Source organism: Phyllosticta citribraziliensis, assembly GCF_038025025.1.
Source record: "Phyllosticta citribraziliensis strain CPC 17464 chromosome Unknown J3D65scaffold_5, whole genome shotgun sequence".
NCBI lineage: Eukaryota > Fungi > Ascomycota > Dothideomycetes > Botryosphaeriales > Phyllostictaceae > Phyllosticta > Phyllosticta citribraziliensis.
Window position 1 is genome coordinate 592,667 of NW_027117342.1, and position 16,196 is coordinate 608,862.

The 16,196-nt window shown below is 56.0% G+C and overlaps 5 protein-coding genes across 5 annotated transcripts; 2 read left to right on the forward strand and 3 right to left on the reverse strand.

Moving 5' to 3' along the window:
* Positions 1-600: 600 nt before the first annotated feature.
* J3D65DRAFT_621403 (transcription-silencing protein Clr2-domain-containing protein) lies at positions 601-3,237 on the forward strand. The gene is made up of 2 exons (XM_066799957.1): positions 601-954; positions 1,001-3,237. Exons 1-2 carry the CDS (start codon positions 720-722, stop codon positions 2,800-2,802), a joined length of 2,037 nt encoding a protein of 678 aa, XP_066655931.1. The 5' UTR covers positions 601-719; the 3' UTR covers positions 2,803-3,237.
* Positions 3,238-3,783: 546 nt separating this feature from the next.
* Positions 3,784-6,500, reverse strand: J3D65DRAFT_621404 (pre-rRNA-processing protein ESF1). The gene is made up of 2 exons (XM_066799958.1): positions 6,244-6,500; positions 3,784-6,190 (listed from the first exon to the last, which is right to left on the reverse strand). Exons 1-2 carry the CDS (start codon positions 6,314-6,316, stop codon positions 3,972-3,974), a joined length of 2,292 nt encoding a protein of 763 aa, XP_066655932.1. The 5' UTR covers positions 6,317-6,500; the 3' UTR covers positions 3,784-3,971.
* Positions 6,501-7,842: 1,342 nt separating this feature from the next.
* On the forward strand, positions 7,843-8,682 carry J3D65DRAFT_621409 (uncharacterized protein). Its single transcript, XM_066799959.1, has 2 exons — positions 7,843-8,015; positions 8,072-8,682. The coding sequence occupies exons 1-2, from the start codon at positions 7,993-7,995 to the stop codon at positions 8,397-8,399; spliced, it is 351 nt and encodes a 116-aa protein (XP_066655933.1). The 5' UTR covers positions 7,843-7,992; the 3' UTR covers positions 8,400-8,682.
* Positions 8,623-10,118, reverse strand: J3D65DRAFT_321418 (norsolorinic acid reductase). Its single transcript, XM_066795341.1, has 3 exons — positions 9,796-10,118; positions 9,535-9,748; positions 8,623-9,481 (listed from the first exon to the last, which is right to left on the reverse strand). Exons 1-3 carry the CDS (start codon positions 10,011-10,013, stop codon positions 8,747-8,749), a joined length of 1,167 nt encoding a protein of 388 aa, XP_066655934.1. The 5' UTR covers positions 10,014-10,118; the 3' UTR covers positions 8,623-8,746.
* Positions 10,119-11,126: 1,008 nt separating this feature from the next.
* J3D65DRAFT_666956 (uncharacterized protein) lies at positions 11,127-14,612 on the reverse strand (the record flags this gene model as incomplete). Its single annotated transcript, XM_066802977.1, has 1 exon — positions 11,127-14,612. One exon carries the CDS (start codon positions 14,610-14,612, stop codon positions 11,127-11,129), a length of 3,486 nt encoding a protein of 1,161 aa, XP_066655935.1.
* Positions 14,613-16,196: the final 1,584 nt, after the last annotated feature.

Here is a 16,196-nt window from a genome sequence, read left to right on the forward strand (position 1 = left end):
AGCAGTATGTGGTCAGCAGAGTCGGTCTCATCGTCGCTTGAGTCGATGGAAATCGGCGTCGAGCTTGTGCCGAGTGCTTGGTCAGTGGTCGAGGCCTCTTCCGTAGCGTGTGTACTGGAGAAATGGAGCGGAATTTCCCAGCTATGGTTCATTGATGGTCCAGAAATGTGGTCGACTAGAGAAAAGGCTGGAGGCCGAGCCAAACGGCCTTGGTGAAATCGTGCAGCGTCCGAGTCCTCACTTTCAGTGGCCGAGGCGACGTAACGTTGTGTCAAAGGGCTGGACTGAGGTTTGAGAGGCGACAGTGAGGTTCTCTCACTAGATCCTCGAGCCTGGGTGGCTGCAGGAGGAGTTTGTCGAATCCCGAACGAGCCTACAAGCTCAGCGTATGAACTGGGCTTGCGCTTCGTGGGTGACGTGATATGCGGGCCATTGGCCGGTGGTAAAGAGCCCATGGTGAATGAAAACTCCCTCGCCCAAGTCTGGTGCCAACAGGCTCAAGCGTGGATGCGGAAGGTGGTGCAAGAGGACGGAGTGGTTGTGGGTTGAATTATAAAGGGCCGGCCGGAGCCAGCGGTGGGAGACGCGTCTGACGCGTTTGGTTGGCCGTTGCCCCGCGGTCCGTGCGGCCAAGCATGACCTCCGCTGCCTAAGGCCGGTCACGTTCAACATCGTCACTCACCTCCGACATTCCCTCGCGCCACGGCAATGCCAGCATCATGGCGCCGTTCTACCCCCTTTACATACGGAGATCTGACGGCCGAGCTGTCACAGGGGAGAAGAAGAAAGAAAGTAACGAGCCCACTCCTGAGCAACTTAACCAGAAGCCCGACGCCAAAGGCATCTGTGATTACTACAGGCTCATAGAAGATGACGAACCCAAAAATGTCGATTGGCGGCGTAAGCTAGGGGGTATGCTCCTGAGAGAGCTTGCACAGTCTGGAGAGCACCAGCGTAAGTGAGAGCCTCAATGTCACGGTACGCCGCTGACGCCGACCAGACAAGGCCGCCATTCTCGCCCACCTCCCCACAAACTACCGCCTATTCGAGCACATCAAGTCGAGAACACACGACGGCGATCCACAGTCTAAGCGGGCGTCGAAGAACCATGCCGGTGGAGGTCACGACCGCCAAGATGCCTACCTCTACGGTCACCCCTTGGGCCGAAAGAAACGCTTTCGAAGTCCCGCCGACTTCTTCCCCCATCTATACTGGCTAGCAACGGACAAGACGGGTGATCCAGGCAACTGCACTTGCAAGATCTGCTGCCCAGAGGAATTTCAAGAGGAGAAGACGGCTGTGAAAAGAGACGCTACTACTCCGACGCCAGGTCCGTCCCAGGCCGCGACGCCGGCGCAGTCTCCCGCGAACCCACGGTCAGGCCGCAGATCTCCATCGGTCATGATACCTCGAGTCAACAGCACACCGGCTCAGCATTCCTCCACCCAAGAAAGACCTGTCTCCCAGCCAGCCCCGGCCCAGCGCCCAGCTCCACAGACCCAACCGCCGAATCCCCCGCAGCCTTTGCAGCAGCATCGGCCCACGCCGCTCCCTGTGCTTCCATTCGCCGACTTTCAATTGGATATGCGCTGGAACCATTTGCTATTCAGGCCGGGAGAAGTCGTGTGGCACAGCCGAGGAGATGCATGGGGCCTGGGCGTCGTCATCCGTCGCTATTTGTCCGAGACTCCCAACCGTGGAGTGGAACGAAACTACATCATCCAGCCCCTCTCAAATCCCATTGAGCAACTTCGTCCGGTGCACCACTCTGAAGAGCGCCTACTACGACCATGGCTTGCTTGGTCGCCGCCTCCGCTGACAAACGAGGTTCTTCAGAATCGACCCGATGTCTCATTCAGCAATGTGGATTGGCAGGCTGTTCTCAATGGACAGTTTGGTCAAGGCAATGCTGAAGTCGATGGCAGCATCCTGGCCGCCAAAGCCATTGATGTCTCGTTTACCCTGCATCACCTACTCAACGGCACAACGCGCACCAACCCGCAATTCGAGGAGCGTCATTGGGGAGGTATATTCCTCGGCGCAGAAAAGATTTGGGTGGGCGAGCCAGTCCGCGTCCGTCTAGATGCGCCAGTTTCGCATCCCGTCCTCGTCATCCTCGACATTGTCGAACGGGTTGAGCTCGGAAGGCCCAATCCACGCAGCAGCATTCATGTTGTCGGCGATTTGTACACCTTCATGACCACCCAGCCGCCGCCAAACTCGGTCATGCCACCTGTCGACCACCTTCCAACCCGCATGGCCAACGACCTCATCCTACGCAATAGATGCTCCGTGCCCGCCGGTCGTCTCTCGGCCTGGAAACTGCTGAAGCCACACCTCGCCCTCTCGCTTGATTCCATCCGTGGCCGCTGGTACGAGTCGAGCATCCTCCTTCCCATGATCCAACCGGAAGCGGAGTTCAATGAGGCACGTCGCCGTGGCACCATCGACGACGTGGACCCATGGCTCAACGGTCGTGGCGACTCGTCCGGACAGCCGCGCGTGGCGGGCGTGAGGCAACCAGAGCGCCGCGACGCGCTGGGCCGCGCCGTCCCCGACGGCACGCGCATCCACGACGGCCTCGACCCCATGAGTCCGGCCGAGTTGGCGTCGCTGACGGGCGTCGTGCCGCCGTCCCTGGCTCAAGCACAGCCGCAGCCGCAGGGCCAGCCGCCTGCCGGCTTTGAAGGCGCGGCCTTTGGCGAAATGGACGTCGACATGCGCGAGTTCATGAATCTCGACAACGACTTTACGAATCTGCCGCCGGCTGGCGGTGCCAATGGCGCCATGGGATGGGGCTGAGGTCGACCCGAATCATCACTCGCACTGTACATTACATTACGACGTGGCTGCGGCCATTTGCATGTAATGCACAATGCCTCCTGTTGCTCTCCGTCCACCTTTTGTGGACACTACTCCTTGCTAGCTAGCTCTGCATCACATTGCATTGGGGCGTCTGGCCCTTTTTGCTGCAAGAATATCCCACCCCACCCACCCAGCCATCGGCGGGCAGTTTGAAAGGCCGCGTATCGGCCTCGTTGCTACCTGTACCCGACGGAGAAGGAGGACAGGGGCAGGAATTGAAGGCTGCTTTGAAGAGAGACGATGATCGGATGAGGAGGCGCGCTCCGGCGCCGCTGTGGAGGCGTCAATTAGCTAGTCAGTTTGTCAGACAGACTCATAGCTAGTCAGTCAGTCAGTCAGTCAGATACCAATGAAGCAATTTCTTGAGACGAAACTAGAGAGGACAGCTTTGAACACCGCCTTAGTCGCATGTGTCTAGGGAGCATTCATACCCACATCCCATTTTCCGTAAGCCACGAGCTGTAAACACGACCTTCCGAACACTCTCCATCACAAATGCCCACGCCTTCCACCCATACTCTTCCCATAGCACCAGCGGCGCCCCGCAGGAATAGCAGCGCTATACCAATTTAAATGGAAGCGCCACGCATATCCGTCACGGCATCTTGCCATCACCTCTCTGCACAGCTGCGCCGCTCCGCAGCGTCAAGGCGCTGGGTTTTTGTTGGAGGTGAATTTGGTGGCGCGCGTTCTTTTGTGTGAGGATAGGGCTGTGGTGTATTTTGAGCGGCGTTGCGGTGGAATTGCGGTTGCATGGGGAGGGGTATTCTGGAGTTCTTGTTCGCTGTGCTGGGTATGCCTGTTTGTCTGTTTGTCTACTTTAATGCCGGCGGATAGTCAGGGGCTTGAGTTTTGCGCCTGGCTGTTGTGTACGTGTCGTCACAGACGCCGAAGTGCTTGATGTTTGTGTTGTCTGTGGTATGGATGAGTACAGAAGAGACTGCTGTTTTAGCTTTCACTCATTTTTTTGTGTCTTGACATGGGCACATTTAGCTCGCTACATGTAGGAAGAAAGTCTACAGATTTTTGGACGCCCGTTTAGACGCCGACCCAATGCTGGAACAAGGAAACTAGGGAATTGTGGCTACTCTCGCAACACATGCTCCTCATGCGCGGCCCTTGCGCGCAGCCGTCTTCTTCTTAACCTTCTCCACCAACCGCTGCAAATCCTCGCCGCCCTCGCCGTCAGCCTGCTCCTTCTTACTCGTCCTAGCCTTCTTGCCGGCCGGCGCACCCCTCTCAACCGGCGGCGCATCGTCGCCCTCGTCGCGCTCGGCGCGGCTCTTGCGCTTCTTGCGGCCCTCCTCCAGCAGCGCCGTCATGCCCTGCGTGCGCTTGAAGCGCGGGTTGGTCGGGTCGATGGCGTACTCGTGGCTGTCGAAGACGGCCTTGAAGCGCGGGTCGGCCGTGTCCATGGTGAAGCCCGTCTGCTCCTCGTCCTGGCCCGCGGCGTCGTCCGCCTTGGCGTGCTTCTTGCTCTTCTTGCCCTTGCCCTTGCGCCGCGCCTCCTTTTCGGCCTTTTCGATTGCCTTCATGTCGAAATGGCGGAGTTTGGCGTCGGCGCCTTCGTCCGCCATGAGCAGCTCCAGCTGTGCGCGCTCGGCCGCGGCAGAGGCGGCGGCGGCTGCGCGCTCTTCTGCGGCGCGTTGCTTGGAGGCCTTTTTGGCGGCTTTGGCGGCGCGCTGCGTCTCGCCGGCGGGGTCGGTGAAGAAGGGGTCGTTGAAGGGGTCGTCTTCGTCGCCACTCGCGTCCTTGCCGTTGGCGTTGTCCTCGGGAGCAGACTCTTCGGCTTCGCTGGCGGCGTCTTGCTGTGCGGCTTGCTCCTTGCTGATGTCGCCGGTGCGCGCGGCTTTGGCGCGCTCTTTGCGGCGTTGCTTGCGCTCTTTTTCTTGGCGGATGTACTTTTCTCTTGTCGATTCCTCGGGTGCGTTTTCAAAGATGCCCTTGCCCGACTCGTCCTTGTTCTTCTTGCTGTTGGACGACAGTCCTGATGTGAATGTGATCTGCATGTCGCCGACTGGTCCATCGTTCTTCTTCTTCTTGGGGGCGACGCTGCTGCTGTCGAGACCCAGCGCCGCGCGCAGCTTGGCAGCCTTGTCCTCTCGTGCTTTCTTCTTGTCGTGTGTGGTGGTGCTGGCGGCTTCATCTTCGGATGAACTGGCCTCGTCAGACTCGTCGTCTGAGCTGTCCGTGCCAATGTAGGCCTTGAGGTCGTTCTCGTCAATCTCCTTTTGGCTGAACGCGCGCTTTTGCACCTCTTTGCGCGTCGTGTCGTCCGCATCCCAGGTCAACTTGACGCGCGAGTGCGTCAGAGCGTCAGTGACGAACTCGTTGGGCTTGTAGCCGTCGGGTATGCGGGAGCACTCGTCACGCGGCTGGTCCTCCTCGAAGCTGACGTCGTCCGGCACGAACCGCATGTCGAAAAAGTTGGCAGACGAAAGGTACTCCCGGCCGTCCATGTTGTCGTAGAGATGTCTTGCGGTAGCCGCCGAATCGCACTCGACCAGGGCGTAGTAGTACCGCAACCGCTCTAGCTGGTACTGGCGGAGCGCCTTTGAATCGAACTCCTCTCCCTTGTCCTCCTGCAACAGGTCCTGCTTGATCCTCTCGTCTTCCGAGTCCGAGTCTTCCTCCGAATCCGACTCGTCCTTTTTCTTGTTTTTGGAGAAAATCTCGCGCGGCGGCCCCTCCAGCTCCTCCCTCTCCATTCGCTCCCGTCCAAACTCGCTGGGATACACCGTGACCTTCAATATCCGTCCCTGGGCGGGAACGAAACTCGACGCCACCGCCATGAGATCCGTCGCGCGAATGTTATCCCAGTCAAGATTGACGACGGCGATCCTTGCCGTCGCCTCCTCCATCTCGTCCACCTGCGGGTCATTGCCGTTGTTCGGGAACTCGACCGCCTCGTCAGACACGTCGGCTTCGTCTTCATCGTCGTCCTCGTCATCGCTGTCGTCCTCCGAAGAAGACGAAAAACCTCCGTCGCGCGCAGGGTCGTATTTGCGCTCGATGCGCGCGAGTTCGCGCTGGACCTCGTCGTCATCGTCCGCCTCCTCCGACTCGTCAGCAGCGGCCTTTTCCTCCTTGTCCGAATCTTCGTCCTCCTCCTCTTCCTCATCTTCGACGCGGTAGATGCGCTCCAGCTCCTTCTTGCCCGCGTCCTTTGCGACCTTGCGTCCGTATCGATCCACCGAGGCCTTCTTGGAAAAGTCGTCGTCCTTGAGCATGTGCGCAAAGCGCTTGTCGAGCGTGACGCGCGCGTTCTTCTTCGAGGGCAGCCGGAAGCGGGGGTCTGTGAGCATCTTGCTGAAACGAGGGTCATCTGAGAGACTTCTGTTAGCTTCTTCTTTGCTCATCGTGTTGCGCCAGCCGTACTGATGGTCGAGCCGCTGGGCTTTGGGGCATTGCCCTTGCCCTTGGGCGCTTTTGGCTTGTTCGGTTTCGACATGTTGTGTGTGGTGTCGCTCTTCCGCTGCTTCAATCACAGAGCGGAGGCGAGTGGAAAGATTTCGATGCGCAGGGCAGTAAGGACAGCAGCGCGTTGAAGAAATCCCGGCGACTGGAAATTTGGAGGCTTATCTTATCGGCACTAGCGCTGCATTTTGAGCACAGATCAACCGTGGGCTGCACCACCACCCGGACAACCAACAACATCAGAACGACGATGTCCATGGAAGGAAGATATCTCATGGCACTGCGTTTAAGTTTTGTTTGTTCACTGCCGTTTGCGGTCATGGATCTAGTCCGCCATCGTTTAGCACCACGCTCGCCCAGGAGCAGCCATCTTCTGGCCTCGCAAGTTTTCGTTCTCCTCTGCGCAGCTAGACTCGGAGAACATGTTGCCCTCGGGACCAAATGCGTACAGCACATCATGGTCCATGTTGGGGAAATCTACCGCGCCACATACGAACAGCCTGTAGCTGCAGTCTCGCAATGTTAAACATCAAAGTCACTTTTTGTTTTTGCAAGGGCTATTCATGTGTGTACGTATGCGGATGTCTGGGGCAGCCACCACCCCAATTTGCTATGCACCAGAGTCAAGATGCTTGCACCATGGAGAAGGTGAGCACCGCAGAGACCCTGATGTCGATGTGAGAGAAGAGAGAAGGGAGGAAAGTTGCGCATTTTGTGAGGAGCATGGGGAGCGCTGAACCCCGGCGTGATGCCCTATCCAAACGTGGCTGGCGACCAATGCCAACCGGCTCCTGAAGAGTGGAAGAGAGACGGAGGGAAAAGACGTATTTATATTGCTGGAGATACCGCGGGTGTGGAGACGAGGACGTTAGCGCAGGCGGTCGATGAGTCTTGAATGAGCGTAGTGCAGGCGGTGGTCGCAGGCGTATAGGACCAGATCACTGGGACGTATGGTAAGTCACAGGCGCTGAAAGTAATCTGCAAAGGCAACGAATTTGATAAATTTGCTACTCAAGTTGACCAACAAAAAGCAATGCGTATGTATGGGATTGAACCAGTTTGATTTGCACCAGCATCAAAATGCTCAAGGAGATCCATGAGCACTGAGAAGACACTGGCGACAATGAGAAGAGAGGGAGAAGGGAATTGCAGCATTGCTGCAATTTGCAAGTGCCTATTTTTTAATGCGGATGGCTGAACCTCTTCAGGAAAAAATTCACCTACTACGTAGGCTGGCTGCGAGTCTCCCAGAAGGAGAAAGGCACATCTCCCAGAAGGAGAAAGGCACATCTCCGCGAAGGAGATGGGTGGGATGGGGTGGTAGTGGTACGGGTCACCCCATCCCACCTGTATGAAGAGAAAAGAAGAGAGAAGGACGAGCGCAACGAGTGTGACGAATTTATATGTCGACGTCTTGCCGAGCGGGCGATGTCTTATTTCCTAAATGGGCGTAGCGCAGGCGGCTCATGGCGCGCGGGCGGCTGCCCTCCACCAATGATAATGCCCGACCCGACATCAACCTAACGGCGGGCGGGCTCCCGGGCTGACATCATAGCATCACTTCACTCACCCGACGGCCGACCACCTGGGTGTCCTGCATTCCATCCCATCCAGAGTCGCGTGCTCCCTCTCTCGTTCCACCCCCGCTCACCCCGTCCACGCTCTCCAAAACACCTGCAGTTGGTTGTCTCGCAAGCACAGTCGCCCGTCATGGCGTTCAATGGGTATTTGAAGTAAGTTGTGTCTTGACGTCACACTTGCGGCGTGACACTGACACCACAATCCACAGCCGCCGCAGCGTCCTCTTCTTCGCCATCGCCAGTTTGACCGGCTCGTACTTCATTGCGAAGAGCAACACGCTGCGCGCGAAGACGGTACAGCAGAACAAGGAAAAGGGCGACTTTGCTGTCGACCCCAGCCGCTCTGGTATGTGTTCCTATTCCATCCCTCCGTCTATCTCTTTTTGCTCTGCTCCCACGGGCAACGAGGTGACTCGTGTGATTGTACAGGTGGCGGTGTGTGAGCAAGCTTGCATCGCAGCTTCCACGGTGCGGATGATTCGAGGTGGCTATTTTGAGATGGAGTGTTGCAGCGCTGTTGTCGACTGTCGTGCGTAGTTTGTTGGGTGTTGCGGTATGCGGTTGAGGTGACACAAGGGCGATTGGGCGAATTTATTGGACCACGGGGGAAGAATGGCTGGGAAGCAGAGGAAGTGGTGCATGATACGAAAAACATACGTTAGCATCGTGAATATCACTTGGATTGGATTGGATTGCTTTCAATGGTGTTTGCGCCTGCCACGTGATGAGGTCGGCGACTACCTTACCGTACTATGCATTGCATTGCTGTCTACCGTAGTCTCTCATTTCCACAAAGCGGCTTTGCAAATATTGTCAGGACAAACGAATTTTCAAATTTCTTACTATGCTAGAGTACTTGCATCGTCAAAATGTTTCCAGCGCCCCTAAGCCTGCCTCGGCTTGATGGGCTGCGGCTTCGGCACCGTGTCGACATAGCCCGCGGACTTGACCAAGGGAATATCGCCCGTGCTCATCTCCGTGCGGAACTTCTGCTGGCCAAACATCTCAAACAACATGTTGTAGGGGAAGCCGACGTCGAACTCGACAGCGTCCTCGATCTCGCGGATCTCCTCGGGGGTGAGCTCGATTTGGAGCGCCGCAATGTTGCCCTCGAGGTGCTCCTTCTTGCGGATGCCGACGATGGGGAAGACGTAGGGTGCCTTGTGCATGACGTACGCGAGCGCGATGCCCGTCAGGTGCGTGCCGGGCTGCTTGCGCGCGGCGATCTTCTCCAGGACGCGCGAGATGGCGCGCTGGCTCTCGCTGGGCCCCCCCATCTTGCGGCCCTCGGTCGTGCCGTCTTGCACCGCCTTGAGCTGCTCTTCCGTCTTGAAGTTGCCGCCGCCCAGCGCGCCCCATGGCGCCAGTGCCATGCCCTCGTCCTGGCACATGGGCAGGATGTCCCGCTCAAAGTCGCGGTCAGCTGCGGACCAGCGTCCTTGGTAGACGGAGAAGGGGGTGAGCGCGTGGTCGCGCGCGTACTGGTTGGCTTTGGACACGATCCACGCGGGCGTGTCAGAGATGCCGAGGTAGAGGATCTTGCCGGACTTGACGAGGGCGTCCAGGCTCTGCATGAGCTCGGGGATCGAAGTGCTGAAATCCCACCAGTGGAGGTAGAGCTGCCAAACACATTAGTCGAGCTGAAAGGTCCAATAGAAAGGGGCAAACCCACCAGGTCGATGTAGTCGGACTTCAGCTTCTTGAGGCTGGCTTCGACGCTCAGCCTCAAGCTCTTGTTGTGGTTCCCCGAAAAGTTCGTCTTGATATGCTCAGAGCCGGCCTGTCGGTAGTTGGTCGTATATTTGGTAGCTAGCACAATCTGGTCGCGAATGCCGCGCTCTTGCATCCAATCGCCAATCCATTCTTCACTCTCTTCAGACTGGTAACTGCGACTAGTCAGCGGGGCTCGATGGTGAAAGAGGATGATGCTTACCTGTTTGCGGTATCAATGAAGTTGCCTCCGTGCTCAAAGAATGTATCGAGGATATCGTAGGATGCCTTCTTGTCGCATTGACCCATGAAATCTTTCCAGGCATCTCCGAAATTCATTGCTCCAAGGCAGAGCGGCGAGACGCGAATGCCGGCATTGGGCGAGAGGATGCGGTGGTAGCCAAGGGCCGACTTGGGCATGAGAGCGGGTGGGAAAGCCATGGTCGTCGTATTCGGGTTGGTTTCGACCGGGTGTTTGAAAGTTTGCTGATGGGAAGGGCGGTTTGATTCTGAGCTGGATGATTCTAGTTGAAGGGAGGACAGACAGCTTTATATATTCGAGGACTGGATTTTCCAAGAGTGACGTTCAGCTTCTGCTCATGTTGGTCGCGGCGGTACGTAGCTTCTTCCTTGTCGAGACATCATTGGCTTATGTCCGCAAAGACCGTCAATTCCGTCTGGAGCAACCTGGAACAGCATCCCGAACTGGTAAGGCCAAGTGGAGTTGGTGAGCCGTCCAGCATTAGCAGCGGCTCAAGCCCCGCGTCGACTGATTCGCATGGTGGAGTGATTGTTGGAGCTGTGATGTATTAGGTTTGTACATGCAACAGACAACAGGGTGTTGCAGTAGACGTCACCTATTGCCACACTGCAATTGGATTTTGAAAAATTTAACATGAAAAGAGTACAGCGAAGCACATCGACATGACTCTCACTGACCTCGCAGCAGCAATTCGAAGCTTAACAGCCTGAATCAAAGTCGAGATGGAAGATGGTTGAGTCGAGCAATGAAGATGGCGGACGGGAAGCTTCCTTCGACTCGCGCGCCCCCGCGCCGCTGACCTGGTTGGCCATAGCTCCCGCGACGTCTTGGCGTGCTTAGCCCCCCTTTTTTCTGTGGCTGTTGCACCACCAAGGCGGAGTTAAGGCTGGACTCAGTCCCAAAGAACACGTCTGCCTAGAGCCCTGAAATCCCTTAGTAAACTAGCGCAATAAAAGGGTGCATATCTCGTTGTCTCCGAGCTCAACACCGGGACGGACGAATCGTGGACGGACGAGTTTCGACGGTCGGTCGATCAAGTCGAGAAGAAACGGCTAAGTTGGAAGCTTGCATTAGGCGTGCGCGCAATCGCGGGTCAAACAAGCAATCGCAGGAAAGAGAAGACATGTTGCACTCCCGAAATTTGGTCCTCGGCCTGGTGAGGCAACTTTCTCAATTGATGCTCGTCCTAGTTCTCTCTCTCTCTTTTTTTTTTTTTTTTTTCATCCAATCCTGCGCTGTGGGGGCATTCAAGCTCCTGGTTGAGTGGGAAGCGGGCATTCATCCACTTACACCTAGCGAACTCCATACGGGGTGCCAATCGCACGAACACGACCACCACGTCCACTTCCACCATGTCCACCACGTCTATTTTTGCTGTTGAGCACAAAAGTTCGTTCAGCGAACAGGCTCTTCTTCACGGGCTTGCCTTCGAGCGCGGCGAGGTAATCGTCGACGTCGATAACGTCTTTGCGTCGCAGTAGATCCCGGACCAGAGACCCAAATGCACCCACCTGCCAGTGGCCCTTTGTCGCATGGTCAGACTTTGGCGCTCTGATGGCTCTGGTCCAACCACCAAAATTGCCGAAAAGAATCAACATCTCCTTGGCGCGCGTCAGAGCGGCGTTGAGCGGCTTTGGCTGAGCAATGAACGAGACCGACAACTCGTTGTTGATCTTGTTGCTCACCAGAGAAAACAAGACAATGTTGGCTTCGCTGGATGAGACTTGGGTCGAAGTCAATACTCTGATCTGTTTGTTCGCCTCGGGAACCTCGTCGCGGATTTTTTGGATGATGACGCGGCGCTGTCCGTAGTACGGCGTAACGACCATGATCTCGCTGGGCTGAATCTGCCTCGAAACTTTGTCTGATTCCTCCGATGAACTTGGTCGAAACGCCAGGAGCCTCTTGATTGTGGCGATGACGGCGTCTGCCTCGAATTCATTGTAGGAGGATTTCGTGTATTCATATGCTTCCGAGTATACCACCCTGTCTTTTTGCGGCGTTGTTGACACGTCGACCGCAACGCGGCGTCTGCGACTGAAAACGGTCGCATCAATAGAGCTGAAGATAGACTGAAGCGACTGACCCAGCTCTTTGTCAGGATTGAATTGGGACTTGAGCGATTTCTTGTAGAATTCTTGCGAAGGGAACTCCATGATGTGTGGGTGCATGCGGTAGCAATGCTGAAGCAGAACCCGCTCAACACCTTCACGATCCTGGAGCACGTCAAGCAGAGACTTTGACATGGAGATGCCCATCTCACTGGACAGACGCGACTGGAGGAACGGGGATTGCTGTTGGTTGTCGCCCAATACAACTATGGCTTTGATTTTGGGGTGCGCGGCAAGAGGTACACAGCCTTCCGGAATAGACGTCTGCGAAGCTTCCTCCATGACCAGCACATCGGGGCTGAAACCGCCATCCGTCAGGATTCTGTGGGCGGATCTCGAAGTCGTGGTGAACAAGACGGCTACTCCAGAGAAGAACTCAGCCCTGAAGGTTGTATCCTCAGCCTTACAGATCGCTCTCTCAAGGTGTTCAATTCGCTGTGATGTCAACATGCATGGATCCTCCAGGGCCTCCACACACTGGCAGTAGTGGACAGCCTTTCCATGAAGGAGATGCTGTGGCGAGTTGCCAATTCTCACTATCATTGCGCGAAGCATGGCTTGATAAGAGTATTTTTCAAGGCGCAGATTGCCACTGTAGCTCGTACTGAAAAAGTGGGTCCACATGGCCGAAGTCAGATCCTGGTATTGCAGATGGATATGGTGTGCGTCGTAATGCTCCTCATGCTCATCGCTCGCCGATGCCGCATCGTGCTGGTGGTTCTCAAGACTGTCTCTTACGTCCTTCGGGACCCTACCACCCTTGAAGAGACAGTACTTGTCGTGGCCCGCTTGGAGAGATTTGTAGAAGCTGTGGAATACGGAATCCAGAGGGCTGTTGCTGTTGGTGACGACCAGAACCCGTAGTCCTGCGGCCACAAGCCCCTCCACAGTTGTTGCTAGCGTTTTGGTTTTGCCTGTACCGGCCGGCCCCTCAAGCAGTGTCATTGACTTGTCGAGCATGCTTGTCATTGCCTTGGATTGGAGCTGGTTGAGGCTGTGACGTTCTAAAACGGCCAGAAATCTTTCCTTTCGCGTGCAGTCCTCGTCGAACCACCCTTTTAAGCCAGTCGTGTTGGAACTTTTGCGAGTTGGCAGCCCCAACAAACTTCTGAAATCCACAAAGCTGGTTGATGGAGAGTGCGCAACGACGTCGAGTGCCTTGAGCTGTCGCGATGTTGAAATCTCGTCATCAACCTCATTAATGGTTATCTTGTACTGCTTCAAGTCTTCAAAGAGGCAATTTTGCCCCTTTACTGTAGCGAAGACGCTGAAATTTGCTTGTCTCATGTGGAAGTTCTCAGTGACGAAGCCTTCACATTCGACTAGTTCGCCAAGACTGTCTTTGACACTGATTGATACTCGAGCATCGACTCGGGGAATCAGATCGGTCTCACCGTCTTGATATTCTGCAGGGAGCCATACAAGGACCATGTATTGGTTGCTGACATTTTCGCAACGAATGAACTCTGCTGTTGCGATGTGATTATCGCTGATAGGGCCCATCATGAACCGCTGCTGCTGATGTTCACGTTCGCGCTGCACACCCAGGCGCCACAAGAACATGACGAGATCCGGAAGCGGGAGTTGATCAGGAAGAGTAAAAGACGTCCACGTCGCGGGAACATAGAGCACGCCTGAGCCTTCCTGCGTGGCGACCCACCAGCTCTGGACAAGCCACCTTGGGATCTGGAGTCCGCTGATGGGGAATTCGTTGCTCGCCATGGAAACCTCCTTGTGGTTGGGTCTTTGCAGTCGGTAAAACCAAAGAAGGCCGTGGTCTCGGCACATCGTCATGATCGGAACAAAGTATGAGTGAAATTGGTGGAGGGCTGCGATGTCTTCGATATGGAGTCTGTGCTGAAAAATGGTCAAGTCTGCTCCCTGACATGCAAGCTGTGCAACAATCTTGTGATTCCGGGGCATCAAATGACGTGTGCAGAAGTCCTGGCCATAGTACTGATGTACCATATCTGTGACTTCAGCGTCATCGAGGCCGACAAAAACCACTCCAGATCGTTCCCAGACCCACGGCGTGTAGACATTTTCTACTTCGCCATCCTCCATACCCTCATTGTCTAGCTGCACCGGGGCGGTCCTGGAGTCAACGCGAATGCGCGTTACGAACGGAGTGTCTGTCGGGTCTCCTTGAGCAGGCGTTGACGATCGCCTGTAGAGGAGCTCATTCTCGGATTGGGTTATTTGATTCTGGCTACGAATTTCAAGGGCGTCGGAGGATTGAGCGATTGCGTCACCGAATATGAGACACTTGAAATCAGCAGTGGATTTGTTGCCTTCATTTCGGCGCCAAACGGTGATTTCCAAGTGTGGCCACTGCGTGTGCACGCGGAATCTCATCGTGATGTCCTTGGGCGCATCCGTGTCTTTGGGGAAGTGGCCAGCAGTCACTCCGGTGCCGAAACACAGAATAGCGTCTCGACCTTCAAGGAGTTTCCTACAGGCCCAAGTTTTCTTAGAGGGCGCGTCGGCACCTCTGTAGTCTTCGGTGACTGCTGCGACTTGAGGATGGTAGGCAGGGCAATTTTCGCTAAAGTTGAGCATTTGGCGGCTCACCAGTTTCTGGGTCTTGGTATCTTTCAGTGGCCAAACGATGCTGGACTCGACAGCCATCTCGTCTTCTGCGGTCGAAGGGGAAGCGTCGTCTGCCATCGTGGGGTGTGTCGTCAAGGGTCGTGAGGAGAGGTTGTAGATGATGAGGATGGAGGTGGAGGGAATAGGTGGAGGCGAGGAGGCGGAACAGTGCGTTGGATTTTTGAGTGTGTGGGTGGTGGAAACTCTGGCGGTGCCTGCCCAGAATGGATTTCGCAGGCAGCTGGTTGCCCTCGGCGTCGAAAGCGACAGCAACGTCCTGAGGCCTTCGTTCTGCTGCGTCAGATGGCTGCTCCCTGCGCGTACCCGCGGCGTTGGATGACTGCTCCCTAGATGCAGCAGTGCCAGAGGATGAATGCTTCTTAACCTCGACTGTACTCTCCAATGACTGCTCCTTGGGTGCAGTCGCAGTGCCAGCACCTTCCGGCTTTGACACCCACTGTGGCTTGTGAATGCGGCAACATGGCAGTACCTATCCAGACTTCCATCGCCAACATCTGCAGCCACCCTTCTTTTCCTCAGACAATCCATGCTATTCTTCAACCTAGAATTCTAGGCTCGAAGCATTGCTGTTCTCCTAGAGTTCATGTTTATGAGTCGAAGCCTACCAAACGGGCCATCAGGATGACCAGGTCGCCGAAACGAACCACTGCATACCTACGAGGTTCTTGGAAAACGCTCAAACAAAGCACGAGAAGGTCAGGGAAAGCAGAGAAGCGCAAATTTTTTTCCATGCATCATGCGGACGCTGAGCTAGAGTGAGGAGACTTGTGGCTCGAGGGTAGTCCAAATAAGATACCCACTAGGAGAGAAGCTTAAACGTTGGGAAGTCGTTGAGGGAAAGAGCGAGCAGCGGAGGAAGCGACATCTCCGCATTCGCGCATCGCCACGCGCCTCGCCACACGGTGCGGCGGGACGATCCGATGAGACGCAGCACGTGAAAGCAAAAAGCAACGTCGTAAGAGCGATGTCGTAAGTACCACGGTATCGAACAAGGAGTCTGGTGGAAAGCTCGTTTGCTGATCGTTTCAGAGTCTCTCTCACCTCACAGCGTCCTCGCTTTAAGACCTGTCATGGCTGCGGGTCCACGTTCCTTGACTTCCAGCGTGCATTGTCTAACGAGATGGCCGTGGTTGACATTGCGCATCGCGAGAGTTGAGTTGGTGGTGTTAAGGTTGGACTTGGCACAGCAGGGTGTGGGCGCTAAGGCTGCACGTGGGGGCAGGAGTTGATGCCGAGCAAAGCCGGAGCTCCAGACGACAGAACTGACGTGGATTTGGCGGTGAGCGGAGGGTGTTAGCGTGGAATGGTCGCATCATTCCTTGGAGACGAGCCTCGGCCTAGGTCGCTAAAGAGTAGATTTAGGTCGAGGCCTACTCGTCTGTTCTGATGTAGGGGCACGATCCCGTCATGCCCATGGAGCCACCCAGGCCTCCGCCGGGGGCGCGTTGGAAGCCTCCCTGTGCTCAAAACATGTCGGATGTGTGCTCCCATGTGCTACGCGCCTCAGCCGTTGTGTATTGACGCTGCATGCACGGTTTATTGCCAGTGGCGCTGTCCATGGCCTCCGCTGCCTCGACTGTTGAGCGGGAGCTACGATGAGGGCCATTCGCACCGCTTGGGTGAAGAATTGGCAGGGCAGCT

What these genes read in the sequence shown, in the direction of transcription:
- J3D65DRAFT_621403 (XM_066799957.1), top strand. Translation starts at nt 720, where the DNA reads ATGGCGCCGTTCTACCCCCTTTACATACGGAGATCTGACGGCCGAGCT. An exon ending in ACAGTCTGGAGAGCACCAGC is followed by an intron (nt 955 to 1,000) that starts GTAAGTGAGAGC and finishes GACGCCGACCAG; the next exon opens with ACAAGGCCGCCATTCTCGCC.
- J3D65DRAFT_621404 (XM_066799958.1), bottom strand. Translation starts at nt 6,316, where the DNA reads ATGTCGAAACCGAACAAGCCAAAAGCGCCCAAGGGCAAGGGCAATGCC. An exon ending in GCCCAGCGGCTCGACCATCA is followed by an intron (nt 6,191 to 6,243) that starts GTACGGCTGGCG and finishes GAAGTCTCTCAG; the next exon opens with ATGACCCTCGTTTCAGCAAG.
- J3D65DRAFT_621409 (XM_066799959.1), top strand. Translation starts at nt 7,993, where the DNA reads ATGGCGTTCAATGGGTATTTGAA. An exon ending in GCGTTCAATGGGTATTTGAA is followed by an intron (nt 8,016 to 8,071) that starts GTAAGTTGTGTC and finishes CACAATCCACAG; the next exon opens with CCGCCGCAGCGTCCTCTTCT.
- J3D65DRAFT_321418 (XM_066795341.1), bottom strand. Translation starts at nt 10,013, where the DNA reads ATGGCTTTCCCACCCGCTCTCATGCCCAAGTCGGCCCTTGGCTACCAC. An exon ending in TTCATTGATACCGCAAACAG is followed by an intron (nt 9,749 to 9,795) that starts GTAAGCATCATC and finishes GACTAGTCGCAG; the next exon opens with TTACCAGTCTGAAGAGAGTG. An exon ending in AGTCCGACTACATCGACCTG is followed by an intron (nt 9,482 to 9,534) that starts GTGGGTTTGCCC and finishes TGTGTTTGGCAG; the next exon opens with CTCTACCTCCACTGGTGGGA.